This window comes from Mus pahari, chromosome 17 (genome assembly GCF_900095145.1).
Source record: "Mus pahari chromosome 17, PAHARI_EIJ_v1.1, whole genome shotgun sequence".
Taxonomy (NCBI): Eukaryota; Metazoa; Chordata; class Mammalia; order Rodentia; family Muridae; genus Mus; species Mus pahari.
This window is the reverse complement of record NC_034606.1, coordinates 14,542,844-14,565,514: the sequence shown is the minus strand read 5'-3', so window position 1 is coordinate 14,565,514 and position 22,671 is coordinate 14,542,844. Positions and strand designations below refer to the sequence as shown.

Below are 22,671 nucleotides of genomic sequence, written 5' to 3'. Positions count from 1 at the left end.
CTAATTCAACAACAGGGGTCAACTGCCTCTGTCCATTGGTTGGGTGTAAATATCTGCATCAGAATCTTTCAGTTGCTTGTTGGTTCTTTCGGAGTGCGGTCATGCTAGGTCTCTTTTTGTGAGTGCTCCATAGTCTCAATAATAGTGTCAGGCTTTGGAACCTCCACTTGAGCAGGATGAAAAAATATTTAGAATGCTTCTCATTGATTTTAATTTTTTATTCAATTATTTTTCATACAATGTATACTGATATGGCTATCCTTCCCTCTAGTCCTCCCAGTTTCTCCCCACCTCCTCTCCAACTGTATTCATCCCCTTTCTGTCTCTTGCTAAAAAACAACAGACTTCTGAGGGATAATTGTAAAATAAAATAAGAGAAAATTACAAACATATCAGAATAGGAGAAAATAAACAAACAGAAGAAACCCATCTCTCTCTTTTTTTCCTCTCTCTCTGTCACACATATGTGCACACACACACACACACACACACACACACACACACACACACAAATTGATTCATTCCATAATAAAGTTCAATGTTATACATTACAATTTTATTCAAGTTATATTTAGCTCAGTTTAACATCTTAAAAGTGAAGCAGTGTGAACATTTATCTGTAGCATGGGAGGTTAATCATTTCCATAGCAATTGGCAATTTCAGATTTAACATAATCTTGAAGACAAAATTTCATATTAGACTTGCCTTGGGAATAACACTGTTCTGTACCTTTTTTCCATTTTCTAGTCTTGATATAGTTTCTTTTTGTTATAAAATATATGCATAAAATATTATTTTTTCTTTCAAGTCTTTTTTTTTATTATTATTTTCTTTATTTACATTTCAAATGCTATCCCGAAAGTTTCCTATACCCCTCCCCCCCACCTCTGCTCCCCTACCCACCCACTCCAACTACTTGGCCCAGGCCTTGCCTTGTGCTGGGTCATACAAAGTGTGCAAGACCAAGGGGCCTCTATTCCCAGTGATGGCCGATTAGGCCATCTTCTGCTACATATGCAGCTAGAGACACAAACTCAGGGGGTACTGGTTAGTTCATATTGTTGTTCCACCTACAGGGTTGCAGACCCCTTCAGGTCCTTGAATACTTTCTCTTAATGGCACACAAATAAATGTATCACATAACTAATGGATCATCCACTACTGATAGGCTTCTGCTTCATAATCAAGTAAAAATAATATCGCATTTATCCTGCTCTCTGGGAAGGCTGATGTGGGAAAATCCATGCAATGTATTCAGCCTGAATAAGAAAACTATGTTAAACATAATAATGATTACTACCTCTGCAACTACTAGACCACTGCTGCACTCACTAGCACCATTACAACATTACAACCATTATCAACAGTACAGTGAGCTTCATTTTCTTCAACAATAGGAGAGCTTAGCTTCCTGCTGTACAGAAACTTGCTCAGTTCAGAACTTTCCATACTCTTGGGAAGACGCCCTGGTGATGATTCATCAGATACCACCAGCAGGTAGGGTCCCACCCTACCTGCTCAGAATGAACTGTGTAAAGTTTTTAACTTGTGCATCTTGAAGCCAAAAAATTACAGTATAGAAAGGAAATGCTATTTTAAAGGCACCCTTTGAGTCAATGACCACCTTATACAACGTCCTGAGAAAATGGTTTCTGCCCAACCCAGACTCCTTCCTGAAATTCCCCCTTCTTGTTATTTGGGTTGGCAATGTGGAAAGTAACTTGGGAGATATCATTAAGCCACACATTCAGATCAAACATGATAAATATCTTCAACATGCACACCAGTATTTTGTCTCTTTTCCTAACATTGACTCTTATCTTTGAATTCCAGCCTCTTTTGGTCTAACAACCTAGCTACCCATATGTTGTGATATAAGATTGGAATGGAATAACAACTGCAGAAATACTACTATTCGCTCTTCCTATTTCAATTATGACTGCTTTCATATATACTTGTTTAACACTCAGTTTGTGATGCTCTACTGCTCAACAGCTAGCATGAATGATTCCATGTGTCTTTCATTTAATTGACCATGGTATAATAAATCCAACTTCATATCTCAGAAGTCCAGCAATCTCAATCTACAACATGTTTTTAAAAAGACAATTTCTTATCCTCAGGAAATTTGTAGCTAGGCTTTTAAATAAACCATAAAAGAACACAGAAATATATAACACTTTGAAGAAAAATCCTAAGTGGAATACAACTTCCACTTAGACGTAAAAGCTTCTGTATTTAAAATCAGATGCACACAAATAAAGGAATCAATATTTAGATAGGTAAGTGATAGATATTAGATAAATAAGTATACCTTTAAATGAAAGTAGATGGGTATAGAGCCCACTCAGAATAAATCCATTATTAGTAAGAGATACTGTGGGAAAATGCATTTCTTTTCTATTCAGCTTAGTAACTGCAGTTTTGGTTAAAATAGTTTGATAACGCATTATAATTGTTATATAAAATACACAAAACATCCTCTAATGATCAGAGTATTATTCTACTGAAAATATTTGAAAATATAAAAATTAAAGTTGATCATTGATGTATGTTGTGACATTTAATTTTTATGTTGCAGCAGTTAACCATACATGACTGATGGAAAAGATCCAACATTTTGTACTTTTGTGATATAGATTTTCATTTTATACAGCATTGTCTCTTCAGTGAAGCACTTGGAATGTCTTATTCAATCTGGCATTGTTTCATGCTCCAATCCCCTACAGAGGAAAGCCAGTGTACAGATAGAAAGGGCATTGTAAAGTAAAAGGAAGCTAAAAGCTTTTATCATCCCATCAATATTTTTTCTCTCCCTAGATTCTTCTTCTCCTCTGCCAGAAAAATATGAGCCCTTATAAGAACTGAAGCTATTAACCTGATGCAAAAGCAAAATGGATGAACCTTAGAGAATTCCCTGAGCTGGCACTTCTTATTATTAATGGTCTAGGCAAGCTCTTTGGAATATATCTTATGTAACAAAATATCTAAGTATAGCATTACACTATGTAATTTTTGAGAGTGTAAGAGATTATTTTTTCTAAAATGAGTGTATTTCCAAATAAGTAAAATATAGATTTTCATTTTTCATGCTTTAAGTCTTTTATATTTGCTACTAAGATTTTCATGAAAGTAATATCTCTTGGTATTTTTTACATAATAGATAATTTAATATCACTATTAAACATTTCCATGCATTTTAGCATTATACTATTATGATATTATATTGTTTTTACATGTATAAGCAATAAAATTTGACAAAAATAATATCTTGAAGCAAGACATTTATATATTAGCTTTCTACCTGTATAAAAATCCAAAGGAAATAATGGCTAAAATCATCTTCATCTGAAGTCAAACATCTTGAGACTGTCCACTCTTTCATTCCTATAATGCTTGCACTGCATGTGACTTCAACATCTCTTACTCTGTCCTGTTTTCACTTAATTCCAGACTAACCTCGTTGGTGAAAGGGCCAAATAAAGAGCAAGCACATATTGTCCGCATCTCTAAAAACTTATCATTTTCTGCTTATCACATATGAAAGTCAAACTTCTTAAGGGATCAACTTTATGATTGCAACTCTGGCCTTTTTTCTCATCATTTCTTGTCCTACACTTTATATATCACAAACTGAAGAGTGAGGTTTTTCTGCTATACTATGGTTCAAGCTTAGCCCTATAATATCCTTCCCAAGTGTGCTGTCAAGTTTTATGTCAGTTTGATCCACAGTAGTGTCATTTGAGAAGAGATGTTCAATTTAAAAATTTATCCTACTAGACAGATCTGTGGACAAGCCTCTGGGGCCAATTTTTTTCTTGATTAATGATATACTTTAATGGGCTGGGTAGGTGGTGCTGGATGGTATAAGAAAGTCCTCTGACCAATTTATGGGGAAACAAGCCAGCAAGGATCCTTCCTCTATATCCTCTATGTTAGTTCCTGCAATCAAATCTCTGGATGATGGACTACAAACTGTAGGATGAATAAACCCCACCTAAGACATCTAGTTCATATTTCTTTCCTTTCCCTTGACAGGGCTTGTCCACCTGGGAAATCTTTTCCTCTACTCTTTCAATGGTGTGAACAGTTCTCATGTGTTTCCAGAAAAGATAACTGTCACATTCATGTTACAAAGCACCCTATAGTAGACATTGCATCCATCATGGCTAAGTTAATTTTTCTCTGTTGGAGTTTGATGACAAAGGCTAGAAAGTATATCAAGAAACTAGTTTATATATCAAGTTAATTTAGATACGTCAATTATAATCTGTACATTTTAATTAAGTATATATTTAAGATTAGTTTACCTAGTAATCAATTAAGAGATTACTATTGCAGTGACATATTGTTCTTCTGAGTCACATATAGTGGGAAAAAATACTAAAGGAAAAGAAACACTTTTAACAGTTGATAGTATCAAGAAAGAACTATTCCTATGGATCTTACTTGTATAGTCTAAAAGAGACTCTTTTTTTTTTTTTAAAGATATATTTATTTATTTATTATATGTAAGTACACTGTAGTTGTCCTCAGACACTCCAGAAGAGGACGTCAGATCCTGTTACGGATGGTTATGAGCCACCATGTGGTTACTGGAATTTGAACTCCGGACCTTTGGAAGAGCAGTCGGATGCTCTTACCCACTGAGCCATCTCACCAGCCCCTAAAAGAGACTCTTTATCCTCAAGATACATTTAAACAGATATGAGCATCTACTTGATTAAGTTACCTTGACATATAATAGCTGCGATTTACTAAGGGCCTACTACTTATCATTCATTTTGTGTGTTATTTCACAATGTTGATTATCATGATTCAGAAGGTATCATGTATAAAGACTATTTTATGTGTCTCAGAGAGCTGTCTAACTTTGTTTGACATTCTGTTGTAGAGATGGAACTTAACCTCAGGCATTTCCTGTGCCCTTCACTAGATTATCCTGTATCTCTAATGAGGATAGTTGATATTAGTGTTAAAGCATCATTAATTTGTTGAGTTAAACACTATCAAAGGCTAATTTGAATGTTGTACTAATTACATAAGTAGAAAATGTCCTCTAGAAAGGTCAGCTGCTATAGAAATATTGAGAAATTTTATCTGCTTTCAGGCTAAGTAGAAATTCAGACTTTTCATGGAAGATAAATAGCTCATATTAATTTAGCAACTCTATTTTTTTTACAAAAGTATTGAGCAGATATTTAGCTATTATTGTATTTCAGAAAATCTCCAGTTATTAGGATGCATATCCCTGACACAAAAATGAATTATAAACATTTTAAAGAATTATAGTGTGTTTGTGTGTGTGTGTGTGTGTGTGTGTGTGTGTGTGTGTGTCTGTGTGTGTGTGTCTGTGTACTTGAGTGTGTGTTGTTGCTAAGAAGAACACACTGGATTACAGATGTGTGCATTTTTGAGATTTAAATCAAAATGGGTGCCTAAATCTTACTTCTCCTCTTCTGATAGTATTTATTCTTAAACTTTGAGCCATTTCTGCACCCCGTAATATAGTTTTAAAGACTATGAAGTGCTGAAGAAGCACAGTGCTCTAAAACTTTATAGCAATGGTCTATCAAAAAGAAAAATAGCATAATGTATTTTGCAAGTATATTTTGACGTTAAGCAACCTACATTTTTTCTCTATTATCTGAATAAACACAGATAAATATCCTAGGAAAATGTATTTCCTTAAACTAAGTGTTATTATCTTTATTTGAATAGTTTCTATTTAAGTATGGGAAAAGTCAAAGTAAGTGTTTTAATTAATAAGAAATTGCAGTAAAATAGAGTATTGTCCAGGGCTATAAATACTCTAAGCTTGTTCATAAAACATCTGTTTCTTCACACTATATATTTATCATATAGCTGAATATCTTTTTTTGTTGTTGATTGTATATCATGGAGTGTGTTCAAGACTATAAATATTAAAACTTCCAGTGACAATTCAATACTTAATCAATTATCTGAAGCATATGAATTAATTTTTAATCAATTTTTGCATAGTTTTATTTGAGGTTGGTTTCCCTTTGTTGCATAAGTTCATGCAAGAATCTCAGCTAAAATTTAGGAAAAGCCTTCCATTAAATGTGTGCCCAAAATATTTAGGACATGACCCATAGTAATTGATATAACTAATGTGGACTAGGTACCTAATTTTTTTCTACTAGCTTATTAGTGTTTTTAAGCCATGTGAAGCAAACTATTTCCTAATTTTGATTGCAATTCAGTCTTCAATCTATTATTGTTAAATCAACTGGAGTAAATTAGATATTTATTTTGGATAGAATGATTGATGAAATATTCTGAGAGGCACTCTTACTGAAATAACAAATTCATTACTTCATATGTGTGATTGATTCACTAGAAAGTAAAGGGAATCTGCAATACTATGAAAGAATACTATAAATAAAAGCAAATAAAGTATATCATAAAAGACATATCCATAAACATGTCCATGTATATACCTCACATACTTGAAAAAAGCATTAAGCTGAAATACAATAATGGATTATATAAAAAATAAATTATTTCTTGGGTGTTCATTTCTGGAATTAGTAATTACGAATTTAGGCCTTATCTTCTTTAACTACTGATAACATAAAACTTAACTTAGAACTCCTCAAAAGTCACGGATTGATTCCAGTTGGATATCTACATATGAGGACAGCTTAAGGAAAATTAATGTTTCTATTTTTGGTTTAGGTCCATAGGATTCACAATCTTCATGTTCAACTAAACTATAGTTAATAGTTATATAAGTACAGAAATAAACAAGTCTTTATAAAAGTGCTCCTTGAAATAACAGATTCATATGCTTAAATATATTCAATAATAGATACTTAGCTAAACAATGTGAGTTAGTACATTCTTCTTCAAATTGCAAGATCTTTATAAAGTGGAATAATATTGCAGTGTTTGCATCTAAGTATTTATAGTTTTATTTTTCTTTCATTCAGCAATATAAAGTTAAGTTAGATTGTTTCTACTTTTTGACAATTGAATAATGCTTCAGTGAACATAAGAATGAAGATATCTTTATAAGTTTTTAATTTAATTTTTGAGCACTTATGATAATTATAGGAACATATAGTAGTTCTACCTTTAAATATATCTTTATTATGTTTCAATTATACTACCATATTCATATCAACAGTATAAAATGACTACCCTCTTACATATTTTAGGATACTTATCATTTCTTATCTTCAGCTGTGTTAAACAAAATATGCATTTATTTTAGTCCCCTGTGTGTGTGTGTGTGTGTGTGTGTGTGTGTGTGTGTGTGTGTGTCCCATGGCTCTGTAACCCATATCACATAAAAAACCTGAAAGTATGGGTTCTCTACTTCCACTATGGGTCTAATGGATAGAACTAAAGTGTCTCCCTTTTTATGTCTCTGTTGATTGGACTCTGGAAGTACTATGTACTTCATAAAAATTAGCATACTGGAAATTGAGCATAATAGATTCTTCTAGTGCAAGCTTGAAGAATAAGAATTCTATGAGAAATGTCAACAGTGGGGTTTATCTCTTGATATTTCACAATGGAACAAAAGACTTTAGCAGAAACTGGTATAAGAGCCTGTAGTTCTGTTTCTGTCTCACCACTTGGTGTCAGGATGCTTCTAGGGGCGTGAAACACAGAGGTACTAAGCTACATTCCTTTCTCCTCTTTGGCATGCAGAGTTCCTGTGAAACCAACAGGTTGTTCAGGAGAGTTGAAAAAAAGGTAACCTAAGACAGAGGTCCCAGTCCATGTTTCTCTTGGTGAGAAATGGTGTGGGCTGGGATGGAGGCTGTGATTCTTTAACTCCTGAGCACCCACTACACTTTGCTGGGAATCATTAAAGAGTTGAGAATGGGATCTGAGGACCTGAGGGTCAGAGGGCTTAAGAGGGTCATTTTTATTTCATTGCAATCCCCCTATCCCATCCCCCCTCCCTCTGGTTCTATGAGGATGCTCCCCTACCCTCACACCTACTCACACCTCATAGGGGATTCCTCTGTACTGGGGTATCAAGACTTCACAGGACAAAGGGCCTCTTCTCTCATTGATGCCAGATAAGGCCATTCTCTACTACGTATAAAGTTGGAGTCGTGGGTTTCTCTATGGGTACTCTTTATTTACCAGTCATAATGGCTATGATCAAAAACTCAGGTGACAGTAGATGCTGGCAAGGATGTGGAGAAGGAGGAACACTNNTCCATTGCTAGTGGGATTGCAAATTGGTACAACCACTTTGGAAATCATTCTGGAGGTTTCTTAGAAAAATGTACATAGTACTACCTGAGGTTCCAGATATACCACTCCTGGGCATATACCTAAAAGATGTTTCAATATATAATATGGACACATGCTCCTCTATGTTCATAGCAACCTGATTTATAATAGCCAGAAGCTGTAAACAACCCAGATGTGCCTCAACAGAGGAATGGATACAGAAAATGTTGTACATTTACACAATGGAGTACTACTCCATTAAAAACACTGACTTCATGAAATTCCCAGGTAAATGGATGGAACTAGAAAATATCATCCTGAATGAGGTAACCCAGTTACAAAATAACACACATGGTATGTACTCATAAATAAGTGGATATTAGGCAAAAAGCCCAGTATACCCTCGATAAAACTCAGAGACCATATGAAGCTCAAGAAGAAGGAAGACCATAGTGTGGATGCTTCAGTCCTTCTTAGAAGGGGGAACGAAGTACACAAATTATCTCATTTTTAATCCAGCCTTACTGGCTCCTCTAAATCTTCTGTGGCTAGTGTGCCCTTACCTTTACACCTAGCTCCACACCTCTAAATCTGCCCTCCAGTTTGTTGCCCAGTTACCTTCTGTGAAGCCCATTGGACTTTCTGCCCAAGATGCTTTCAGGCTGTCCTTCTGGGGTTTTTCTTTCCTCCTATATTTGGGAAGATCTCCCCTGCAGTTCTGAATCTATTCCATCTCTCTCCCCAAGCATCTTGATTCTCCTCCTCCTCTCTTTTAGCCTGTAGGAACCTGGAAGTCCTGCCTCTTTCTTTCCACCAAGGCATTGGCTATTGGCATCTTTATTGAATGACCAAGAACCAATTGGGAAGATGTACCTTCAGTGTCAATAATCTAGATTCCCGATTAAATCAAAGCTTCAAAACCAGCCCTCTCCAGGGAATATTATTGGCTAAGCCCTCAGGACATATCTAGATAACTCATTAGCATGGAGAACTCTGGGCTGTAAGCTACATGACCAGTTGTCATGATTCTCTGAGTGGGGTGCTCCAGGACAGGAATTTGGTAACCTTACCAGTTTGTTTGTCTGGTGACACAATTCCACTTGCCCCACGTGAGCCATTTAAGATATTTTGTCCAGTAATATAGTTTAACTTTACTCTGATCCTAACAGTTAAAGTGGAACTGAATTTAATTGTAGTGGACTAAGATGTTTAACAGAGGCAATTTAAAGATAAAAGTACATTCAGACTTATGCTCAAGGACACTGAAGAGCAACAAGATGAGTGGCAGTGAAACAGTACAAATGATACTTAGAGTAAAACCCAGACCCTTGTATACTCTACCTAAAAAATAATCCAAATTTCTTTGAAATAAAATTAAAGAGAAGGAGCCTCTTGTTCTTAGAAGGCAATTACCAAGGTCACTGTTTTCTAGGAACAGCATGCAGAAGTGGATAAAACTATATAGTTCAATGAGGGAGGAAAACGAGGAAGTATTCCATGTGTGGCACCTAGGTAATGATTGAAACACCAATTATGTTTAAAATTTCATTTTATTTTAGTCCACCCATTTCTTGCCATGTACCTAAATTTTCCATTTTGAAATACAATGCTTATCTTGTTCCATGGTCTGGTGAAAGTATATAACGCATATTTTCATTTTATAACTTTAATTTTGTTGAACTTCATAAATAAATAAATAAATAAATAAATAAATAAATAAATACAGGATGTGCCATGACCTGTAAACTTCATCTTCTCAAAACACAACTTCTCTGGCAGCAACTCAAAAGGTAGCTTATAGGCAAGGAAGAAAATCAGAAGGGTTGTCTCCTGCTATTTCTCGAGCTCTAGAACTCATGGCCTTACCTATCAGGGTACAAAATAAAGAGAGAAATATAAAGCTCAACTAAAAATGTCATTAAAATTTTAATGGTGTTTTAGTGGTGTTTTAGACACTGGTTCACAGAGCACAGATCATGTGCACGGGTATTACAGTTAAGATAATGCTTCTCCCAGCCTACAGCACAATCTGGTTCCTAGACTGAGCTTCTTGCACTGAATACAAGGACCACTGCCTCCTGGCTTAGCACAGACGTAGTGGATGGACTCATCCACATAACTCCAGAGGAATCTCCTGAGCTCATCAATCCTGTCAATAGCACAGTGTGGTACTCACTCATCTGCTGGGCATATTCAGTGACAGAGAATAAATACATGCATCTAAACTTTGAATCAAATCTACCTAACAAGAAAAAGTTGGCACATATCCTTTTCTCATGAAAAGAAAAAAAGAAATAAATGAAATAACTCATGACAGGACTGGAAGGAATGAATCTAGGTGTACTGAAGACCAGTTGATGAAAGGTCACAGTTTCTGCAACAGCCCAGCCAATCATGTATGTCAGAAAAGTCCTGAATTCAGTTTCTATGAAACCAATTTGTCTAGTGAGTAGCCTGGATGAATGGATCCACATCAAAGACATGTATATATCAGTTAAAAAAAATTGTAAGGGAAGAAGAAGCTCAGGGGAATTAATATCCTACATGTGATACTGTTCAGTTAGGAGATCCAACAGGGAGTGATCCTTGAAAGGTTATAAATAATCAGAACTGTTTTCCACCTGAATGGAGGCAAGGATAGAAGCCTCTTCTAGAAGACTTGAGCATCAAGACAATTAGAGACCTCAAATCAAAATCCTCTAACAGATGATAGAACCATCATCTCTTTTATCAACTCTTCTCTTGAAGAACACATCACTTGCCAAGACGAAGCTGTTCCTGAAAATATCTATTAATGTTGTTCCCAGGTGTCTGCTAGTCTTTTGTCAACTTGACACAAGCTAGAGTTACATAAAAGGAGGGAACCTCAATAAAAAAAAAAAAAAAATGCCTCCATAAAATCCACCTGTGAAGCATTTATTTAGCCCATTAAGTGTGGTGCTATCCAGAGCTGGCGGTCCTGAATTGTACCAGAATCAGGATGAGTAACTCATGGGAACAAGCAGCCCTCCATGGCCACTGCATCAATTTTATCCTTCCATATTCCTATTCTATTTGAGTTTTTCTCCTGGATTCCTTCAATGATAGACTAAAGTGTGGGAATATAAGCTCAATAAACCATTTCCTCCACAACTAGCTTTTCAGTCATGGTGTTTAATAGCAGTAACAGATATTCTAAGACATGTCACTACGAGAAAAGTTGGTTATTGCTTAGGTAGACATGACCTGACTCTTTTGGAGAATTGAAGGACTTTGGAAATTTGGATTTGAAAATCCACTGAGCATTCAGAACCCATGGGATGTTCTGTGGGAACTTAGAATATAGGATGTTGAGAGCAGTAGAGAGAATTAAGACCTGGCTGAAGATTCCAAGGGAGGTCTATAGACTCTATCCAGGGCCTTTCCTATTTTGATTTAAGATTCTGTGGCTCAGGATAGCTGGGGTTGATGCATCAGTTGTAAACAAGATACCAGAAGTACAAAAGTGAAACCTTTGCTTTGCTGGGATTCTCAGTGGTGGTTGTCTAGAGTTTAAAACTTAGCACAAATTAAGAACAGACCTGCAGCCCTGGGGGGAAATGTTCTGGGAAGTCTTTCTTGTGAGTACAAAGAAGCAGTTTACCAGAGGTAGCCAAAGTTCTGAAAAGGACTGAAGCTCTGAGGGCCAGCAGAAATAATGTAAACGGGAAACCCCAGGAAATAGGAAGTTGGAGAGACCATCCAGAATGCACTAGAGAGCTGGGACATAAAAGACTCTCAGTAATCATAGGGAGGGACCTTAGATGAAATGCCCAAAAGTAGGGAAAGGGAACTTATAGAACCCACCTGCAAAAGGAAGACAGGTCATCAAGTGATGAATGGGGTTGCCATCCCACAGTCACATATCTGACCCATAATTGTCCCTATCAGAAAGAAATACAGGGATAGAAGTAGAGAAGTCCCTGAGGAAAAGAAGGTCCAGCGACAGGCCCAAAGTGGGATCCAGCTCAAGGAAAGGTCCCAAGGCTAAGGAGCACTCACAAAAATGGGCCTATCATGACTGCCCTCCAAAAGACCCAACAACTAGCTGAAAGAGTCAGATGCAGATATTTTCATCCATTCAATAGACACAAGCAGCTGACCCCTGTTGTTGAATTGGGGAAGGCTGAAAGAAGCTGAGGAGAAGGCCAATCCTGTAGGGGGACCAGCAGTCACAACTAATCTGGACCCCTGAGATCTCTCAAACACTGGATCAGCAAACAGAGTCCGCCAGCTGATATGAGGCCGCCAGCACACCTACAGCAGAGGATTTCTGTGCCTGTGTTCATTCAGAGATGCTACACCTAACCCTCAAGAATCCCGAGGCCCCATGTAGTTTAGAGGTCAGGTGAAGTTGGGTTGGGGGTATCCATGTGGAGACAGGGGGTTGAGGAGGAGGTGTGGGATGTTGAACAGACAGAGGGTGGATTGAGAGGGGCAAGGAAGTGAATATGGAAGGTAAAAATAAATTTAAAAGAAAGAAAAGAAAAACAAACAAAACAAAACACACAAACAAAAAAGAACATCTGCCTGTTTGACAGAATTTGTTGAGGTATCAGTGACTCTCAGCTTGGGACCAAGGGACCTCATTTTCTGAGTTTAAGGCCAGAGCAGTGAGCATCCACAATAGCACATTCTCAAACCATACTTTCTAAGCATATGTCCTACAAATGAATTTTCTTGCTCGGTGCAGACAATATCATTGCACCTGGATCCCCAAATGCTATTCTCATTCAGACTTCACTACACAGATCCCGGAGGTTGTGGGCCCTGTTATGACTTCCTGAGACCATTCATGAATTTTTCATAACTTAGGCCGAGAGATCATCTTCCAATATATCCTGTGGATATCTGCTATAATTAGTAATCATTGACAATCCAGATTTGCTTTGCAAAATAATTTGAAGCTGCTATTAAATTTAATGTTCATAATTTCAGCCTTACTGTGAGACAGGGAACCCCTGAATTTACATCTGTCTCCACATGTTTTCCAAAGCATAAGCTCCAGCCCAGGCCTCCAGTGGCCAATAACCAGGGGCCTGAACTGAACTCCATTGAATTACTTTGAATTACAACCACTTATATTAAAGATTTTCAAGTCTTTACCTGAAGCAGAGCATTTCCTGAGAGACAGGAAATGAAGAGAGCATCTACAAAAGATATTAGTGATACAATCCAAAGGCAGCTAGATTCACTTAATAGTTAGCTGCTCTGATGATGATTTTCACAGGAAAGTCTCTATGTGCTCTATGTGTTCCCACATAGCTCCCATCAGGAAGATGGCCATCCTGTCACTCAACAGGCAATGACTGCTTTTTGACTGTAGATACTCTTTATGTAGCTGTTCTTGACTTGAGGTCTCCTAGGCTCTGCAAGAATCATCTTGTGATGAGGTCATTGGAATCCTGAAGCTTCTCAGCCAACTACCTGGTGATAAGTTTTGTTTCTTGGACATTTTTCTCAGTTTATCCTCTAATATAGGAATAGTGAGCTGTAGGGCATTACATTTGTCCTTCTGGTTTTGATTGGCTTTTTGCTGTCCTGTGGTTTGATATTTAGATCTAGGTACTTTCTCAAGTTCAGAAGTAAACTGCAGACAGTGCAACCTTTGTTCCATTCTTTACTTCTCCCTATCTTTTGGTTACATTTTGTTATACAGGTCAATCAACAACTGAGGTGTTTCCCAATATCCATTTCTTATGGCATTCAAAAAGATCCCTTTGATGCTTAGAGCTTAGCTCTGACTTGTTTTAAAAAACAATACTTTACTGTTCTCCATGCATCACCATGGCTAGGATTTTTCTCCTGTTTGTTTGGAATATTATGCTACATTGTTGACTTAGCCCACCAGGGCTGTGTGTAATAGTGGCACCACCACCTCAATTCTACATGTCATACCTGAGGCAATCCAAGGAAACACTGAATGAATAATATATGAATATAAGAAGTGGACATTTATGTGTTATGAATAGTCTGCATTGGCTGTTATTGTTAACTATAAACTTGTAAAACCTAAAATCACTTGGCAGATGGGACTCTGGCAGAGAATATTTCACATCTCTGCTTTCTAACTTTAATGTTATGTTAAAAGCTGCTTCATTACCCTTTTGCTTTGACTCCCTTTCCATGAGAGAGGGTATATTTAAACTGTGGGCCAGAATAATCGCTTTCTCCTGAGTTGCTTTTCTCAGAATATTTCATCATAACAGGATGAGAACTAAGAGAGATAGATGTAGCAATAGAGCATTAATTTATACCAACTTCAATTTCTAGAGGGGTGAAGGAGAAAGAATGAAGAGATGACTAATTTCCCAAAGTTTATAAAAGTCACAAACATATAAAAGGATAATTTATTACAAACAGGATGTATAAGCGCCTATATATTCCATTTTGAAAATAACCAGACTATTAACAAAACGATTGAACAAAAAGCTTCATAAATATGTGTATAAGCAAAATGCTGGGAGGAGAGGAAGGGCTGATTCTGGGTTGTAAAGTGAATGAATAAGTAAATGTAATTTTAAAAAGAGATACAAGTTATAAAAGAAAACAAATTTGGCAGAAGGAAGTAACAATATCTAAAATACAATGTTTCCACTCCCAGGAAAACCTACCTTTGATTAACTTAATGCTGATTAATCAGAGACTTTAATTACCTCTGCAGTATCCACTGAGGTTTCCTCTGTGAAATAAACTAATCAGGAGACGAACTTTGCCTTTACTTAGGCATTGTCCTAAGTAATATGGAGGGAATTATATGGCCTACCTAAAAAAGGCACCTGATTTCTGAGAACTGAATATTCTACTAAATGCTTCCTTCATGGTTTCTCTAAAAGACAGTTTTCAAACTAGTGAGGTTGGTAGAAAATGTCAAAACATCTCCAAATTTTACACAACGCAAATCTCCCAAAAGATTTTATCACATTGTGCAATGCAGCTGTTAAATATAAAGCTAATCTGTACTCGCAAACCTGGTTCATAAGTTTAAGATATTTAGTGGTAGGTCTAAAATTCTAGCTGTGAATACGTTTTACTATGTTTGAAGGATTCGGCTAGTAAACATAAAATAAACTGGTAACACTAAATATACTCATTGAGATTGAAATTTGGCTCTAACATTTTTAAGCTTTACTAGTTAAGGGAAATGGCATAAATTTTTCCTCTGTTAAGTTTAGAAAAAAAAAAAGTATGTGGAAATATGTGGAAAACTACTCTCTCCCACATGTACTTTTTATAAAGCCATCCCAAAGTGGATTTGCATTAATCATGCTTAAATCAAAATGAGTGTTCTATAAATGGAAATCATGCCATTTCATTGAAAATTTAATATAGAAGTTAAAGGATAGCAAATGAAAACTGAGTGACTTATATAGTCACTGAGCTTTGGATACTTCGGTGAGATCTTCTGCCATAAGGTGATATTCATAGATCGTCTGATACTATTTTTAATTTTCTGTCATTGTTTAAATTTTTTGTTTTCATTACATAATTCAATATTCTTAAGGTGTTTGTTTTTATTTACCACTAGGTCATCCAGATAAACTTTGAAGAATTTGATTTGGAGATTGGCTATGACACGTTGACTATTGGTGATGGAGGTGAAGTTGGAGACCCAAGGACTGTGCTTCAGGTGTAAGTAGTATTTCATAGCTGGCACAGTATATCAAGAATTGGAGATGTTTGCTCACAAATTATCTTTCAGTATTCATGCTACACTATACCATAAATAGCACAGAATGACTTTGGAATGATAACATTGATGTCATTTTTTCCTTTTTGCTGAAAGTAGATTATTTTCTCATACAGCGTATCTTGATTACAGATTCCTCTCCTTCTACTCTTGCCAGTTCATTCCCTCCTTCCCCTTTCCTCTGGATCAACCCCTTTTCCATTTCTCATTAGGAAATAACAAGCTTCTAAGAGATAATAACCAAACTTGTCAAAGTAAAATATAATAGGATAAAGAAAACAACAACAACAACAAAAACTGAAAACCAAAAACCAAAACCGAAACAAACAAACAAACAAATAAAAAACACACTAAAGCTGGACAATGCAAACCACCAGAAAGAAAAGAGCCCCAAGTGCAGGTACAAAGCTCAGAGACCCGGTCATTTATGAAATCAATAGAGCCATAAAAGTACTAAACTGAGCTTGGCAGTGGTGGGATGCATGCTTTTAATTCAAGCACTGAAGAGGCTGAGGCAGGCAGATTTCTGAGTTTGAACCAGCCTGGATTTACAAATAGAGTTCCAGAAGAGTGAAGTCTATACAGAGAAACCAAATTTTGGAAAACAAAAACAACAACAATAACAATACAATAGTAAATAAACAGACAAAACCCTAAATAAATAAAAATTAAAAAGCTGAAAGTTATAATATGTAGAACCTCATATACACCAGTGTAGGCTTTACATTTGTGGCTTTAGTCTCTGTGATAATTGTTTCAGAGAACCTGGTTGTCTTGGTAGCATTTTTAACATCAAAGGAGAAAGGGATAGCATGAACAGGAAGAAAGGACTTTATTAAGTGTAGTTAAAATCCTGTTTTCTGCTCTATTGGAGGTCACACTTGTAACCAATGTTAATTATCTTGTACCCAGTGAATGTGATCAAGGAGCAGACGAAGGGAGACCACTTTATCAGGGCCATTAAGTGAAAGGACCAGACTCACAACTAATTATGAGAAAAGTGAGGCTAAGGAGAGCTGGGTGATAGAAGTCTGGATAAAGAATAAAAACTGTGGGTTGTGCTCTTATATCTCCAGTAAGTATTCATATGGAGCAAGTTGTTACGCAACAAAGGCAGAGCTTTTTATTGCACTCTTCTTAGAAGAGTAAAATAAATATTTTACAAGCTTTCTGTTCTCACAATACAGTTCTCTACTGTCTTTAGTGTTTGAGTTTGTGCAGTGCATGGGCTTCAGCTCTTCCTGTGTTTTCCTTATTCTGAGAAATAGCATCAATATTTAAAAATTGTACATTAAACCATACTTTATTCTGTTTTCTTCTGTCTACCATCAGTAAATATTCCTCTGATAAACAAAATTGTACTTCTGAGGAAATATTATTCATTTCCTCTATTAAAATGGACATTAACATAACTTTGTTGCTGTCCACAGCCAAGTCTTCTAAAAAAAAAAGCTTGCTAACTGGCTAACAGACTTTACATTAAAAAGACCATTTCAACTAAAAAACATTTGATTAGAGAACTTAACTGCTTTTTTAAAATTATCAATTAAATATCATTCTATAGTATTCTCCTTTCCCTTTCCTTTCAGTTTCTCTTTCATACACACTGCTCCCTCTCAAGTCCATGCTTTGTTTGCCTTTAACTTTGATGTTACATGTGTGTATATTACGTTATGGTCTTACTGTTATATGATTTCAGGGCAGACCATTTAGAATTAGATGACAAATTGGGGGGGTTTTCCCTGTGGACAATGTAGTCTTCCACTCTCAGAATTCCTTATGTGCCTGTAGTACTCTGTTTAGGGATGGGGGCCCACAAGATTTACTCCTCCTGTGATAGCATGTGTGTTAGTATTATCATTGTTAGATACTAAATAGACAGACATACTTAGGGCGGCATGAGTGTTGGTTCCATGTCATTTCTAAAATTTATGAACTCACAACAGACTTAGTTTTCTGTCTGGCTCTCACAATCTTTTCTTCACTTTCATGATGTTCTCTGAGCCTTTGATGCAGGATTTCTGTTACAGATGTATATACACTGTAGTTAAGCAATCCATGGTCATTTGTTCTCTGCATTTGACACATTGTAGTTTTCTTTGACAGTCACAATCTCTAAAAAGTGAAGCTTCCTTGATTAGAGATGAGAACAATACTTACCTGTGCATATAAGGATAATTATTTACAATGCAGTTAGAGATTATGCTAGTTTACAAAAGTTGTATGCACAGGTTTTTCTTTAAGATTCATGACCTCTCTAGACACAGGAAGTTGACTAGATTTCTAATACCAGTCATTTCCTGTTGAATGAAGGTCAGGTAGGGTAGGGAGTGGGGACAGAGGAGGTATGGGAGGTGGAACAGTAGGAGGGTGGAGAGGAGGGGGGGATAAAAATAAATAAATTAATTAATTAAAAAATACAGTTAGGCCGCTCTTGGCCACTACCCAGATAGGCTTTACAACTGGATATAACTATCAATTGCTTCATTCTTTTAGCATCATGTACAGTACCTACTTTTGGTACCATGAAACTCAGTTCTCAATGAAGAGTCTTTAAAGTCACATCCATGTCTAATCCCCTAATTTTTATATTCCCAGTGCTTGGTGTCTTCAGCAATAGAAAATTGCCTTCCACCTCTGGAATGCAAACATGGACAACAACAGTATTCTAATTTTTTTTTAGTGTTTTTTAAAATTTCCCTGACCAATAATCTTTAAAACAGCATTCTTCACACCTAGTACTGGAGTTTCCTTATTAAATCTATAACCTTTAGTGGTGGATCATTGCCTGCCTAATAATGTCATATATATATATACATATGTATGTGTGTATATATATATATATATATATATATATATATATATAAAGTACAAGTACATAAACACCTCTCTACCTTAATTAACATATACACTTAGACATTCATACATACATTCATATACAAATGAACACACAAAAGCATATGAACATATGCACATGAATACATTATATACATATACATTATATACATATATATTTATATATGAATACATATTCCTATAGACCTCTAAATCCATAGCCACATACAAGTGCACATACACATGCACCTATACAATGCATATATACACATGTACACACATATACACAGTCACATGTATTCACAAATTAACCACGTCCAACTCATCTTATGTCAATGACACATTAAAACAAAGAAACCAAAAAACGATGGGAGTAAAAGAAAGAAAGGAAGAAAGAAAGAGAGAGAGAGAGAGAGAGAGAGAGAGGAAGACAGAAAGAGAGAGAAAGAAAGAAAATTACTACAGGCATTATCTTTTGTGTCCAAAATTGGATTAATATGTCATCCAAATCCCTTTAATATAATGACAAATATATGCTTTTGATGCTCAGAATTACTTTAGTTTAAAATATGAGAATTCTCTATGCAATTTTGATTATTTATCAAATTTTAAAGTTATAGAATACTCACTTTTTGTAGAGCTTCCTTCTTATTTTGTATTTATATATTATAAAAAGATTGGTAATTTCAATGGAACAAAACCAATTTCTTTATTTGCTATTTTTTGCTTTATGTTTGTATTCATTTATTGCATACAAAGAATTTTAAAAATGTTTTAACTGCTATTTTCACTCAGGAATAACTGTGCTGTAGTAGGCAATAGAAAAAAAAGACAAAAGAATTTTGGGAAACTATTGGAATAAATATCTAAATGAACTATATTTGTTCTCATAAGTATAAACAGTCAATAGGTAAAGAGCACAATGCATGTGCAAACATTTGTAGACAAATTTAATGACAAGGTTCATTATATGTAAAGATTAAAGTTTGAGATAGCCAATAAATTAAAACTTTTAAAGTCCATGTTCACTGATGATTTCAAACCCACAATTATTAATTTCTTACCTATGTGAGTCAACTATGCCTTATCCTTTCAGGATGTTACTCTCTTAAAAAAATGCAACTGTAAAATGACATTTCAGGATTTTTGAAAACTATTTTTCTAGCAGTCAGTATCTTCAGTGAATTGCAGATATGGGGGAAATAACAAATGACTCACTTTTCATAGCAGCATAGGAGAAAGTATTGAATGCATTTTCATAAAAAGCAATAGTTACATGTTTATATGACACAAAGAAAATTGTTGCAATGTAGAATGGCTGCTCTTCCCTAATGGATGTAACAAAAATGCTTTGAGTGAATATAGAGATCAGGCATTGAGCCTAATAGATATTTAATAGATCCTGCCTTTATTTCAGTTTCTATTTCAGACCTTAAGGAAGATTTCTGACTGCATTTATCTAGGGCTTTTATGCTTTCATTACACATAAAGGGACTAACCAGGAGGTTTAAAGCACAGCATGAATGCGTACTGAGGCTACTATATTTATAAATAAACATAAATTGAAGATCATTTAGTCACAATGAATTCAAAATTGTGCACTAAAATTATGTGAAGAACCATTTGAAAGCCTTATGTGAATGACCTGATGCTTCTGATTGGGTCCCCTAATATTCTTCAGTGTCAGGGCTAGAAGTTAGATATACAGGTTGCTCAAAACAGCAAGGAGTATTGGAATTTAAATTAAGTCCTTTGAATAGAATTATCTACTGAAATTCCATGTAAAGGATAGTTTTAAGGGAGATAGCTGCTGATCAGAAAATACAATTAAAAATAAAGTCACTTACAAGTAGAATGAATCCTTCCTACAAAATACAGGAAAGATGAAGCAGTTTTCTATTAAATACAGATTAAAGCAGTCTGTGATCTGCATCATAGGAAATATACTAAGCAGACTCCACCAAAGAAAAATAACTCACTCTTTCATAAAGGCAGGCAGATGTAATCCATCACACATGGGTTCCTTGTCCTGATCCAACAAAAAAAATGCAATTCTACCTGTTCTGTGACAAGCTGGACGTAAAATCCTGGAGCCCTCTGTCTGGCTAAAACTAGCATAGGAACTGAAGATATATTTCTTCCTCCTAGTACCTGCATCAGAGGATTGGCTCAAAGGCAAAAGACACTGCTGTCACTTTTAAAAAAACATTTAAGAGAAACATAGGAGTTATAATTTCCAGTTTTCTAAATCTAACGTGACTGATATATGGGAGTTTGATATTTATACTTTCACTACAAGCACAGGTTTCACTATTTTGTGATGTTTACCCTTAAACCAGGGGTGAACGGGAATTCAGGAAATACAGGTCAATAGGAAAGTACGAAGCAGAGGATTAATTTTCCACATGTATCCTACAGGCACTGGATATTGGCATAATTCATGACTGACAAAAACACAATGCAGGGCAGTATAGTATATAAGAACAATTTGAATATTTACCAGAACATGCAAGGCTCGTATGGTGGATACAGCGTAGTGAATGCACATTATGTATACTTAGGTCAAACACAGATTTCATACTGAGGCAAATTGCTTTCTATTTTCAATCTGTGCTTGAATTCCTATTTTTTGTATATAGTTTATTTCTTTCCCAGCATCACTCAAAACATCATACCCAGTGTCTCACCAAACTTCTTTGGCCACATTGAAAATCCATGATCAAGGCATCATTTAAAGATATTTCTTTTCAGGGGAGAGTACGCTTAATAATGATAAGCTGACTTGGAGACAACTAATTTGCTAAACTTGAGTTGGAGGAGAAAGATTATAATAATTATGCATTTATTATTTTCTACAGCATTCAAATATTTTCTGAGGAAGTCTGAAATATTTAAGGTGAAGATAATACACATTTAGTACTAACATATGTGCATATGTATATATATAAATGATACATATCAAGATGGATGATTTTCTTTTACAAAAATTCCTATTTGTATCCCTTTGATCTCAATTTGTTGTCTAATTGCTCTAGCTAGGACTTCAAATATTATATTGAATTGGTAGGCTCTAGTCCTTGATTTTAGTGGGATTTCTTCAAGTTTCTCTTCCTTTAGTTTGATGTTGTCTACGGTTTGCAAAATATTGCTTTTATTATGTTTAGGTATTGGCCTTGAATTCCAGATATTTCCATGACTTTTATCATAAAGGGGTGTTGGATTTTGTCAAATGTTTTCTCAGCATCTAAAAAGATGATCATGTGATTTTTGTCTTTGAGTTTGTTTATATAGTGGATTGCATTAATGGATTTCAGAATATTGAACCATCCCTGCATCCCTGGGATGAAGCCTACATTATGATGATGGAAGACTGTTTTGTTGTGTTCTTGGATTCGGTTTGGGAGAATTTTATTGAGCATTTTTCCGTAGATATTCATAAGGGAAATTGGTCTGAAGTTCTCTTTCTTTGTTGGGTCTTTGTGTGGCTTAGGTATCAGAGTATTTGGGTAGAGTACCTTCTGTTCCTATTTTGTGGAATAGTTTGAGGAAAATTGGAGTTAGGTCTTCTTTGAAGGTCTGATAAAACGCTGCACTAAACCCATCTGGTCCTGGGGTTTTTTTGTTTTTTTGTTTGTTTGTTTGTTTGTTTGTTTTTTGGTTGGGAGACTATTAATGACTGTTTCCATTTTTAAAGGGGACATGGGACTGTTTAGATCATTAATCTAATCCTGATTTAACTTTGGTACCTGGTATCTGTGTAGGAAGTTGTCCATTTCATCCAGGTTTTCCAGTTTTCTTGAGTATAGGCTTTGGTAGTAGAATTTGATGATGCTTCAGATTTCCTCAGATTCTGTTGTTATGTCTCACTTTTTGTTTCTGATTTTGTTAATTAGGTTGCTGCCCCTGT

At 35.5% G+C, this 22,671-nt stretch overlaps 1 protein-coding gene across 5 annotated transcripts in view; it reads left to right on the top strand.

The window, feature by feature from the left end:
* Positions 1-22,671, top strand: part of Csmd3 (CUB and Sushi multiple domains 3) — a 1,165,720-nt gene that overhangs the window by 572,697 nt on the left and 570,352 nt on the right. For 4 of the 5 annotated variants that reach the window (XM_021216672.2, XM_029547950.1, XM_029547951.1 and 1 more), the window contains one exon: positions 15,768-15,871. In XM_021216672.2, the coding sequence (XP_021072331.1) occupies positions 15,768-15,871 (104 nt within the window). Of the gene's footprint in view, positions 1-15,582; positions 15,655-15,767; positions 15,872-22,671 lie in introns of those variants that run through there. The other variant, XM_029547952.1, reaches the window with a different exon arrangement.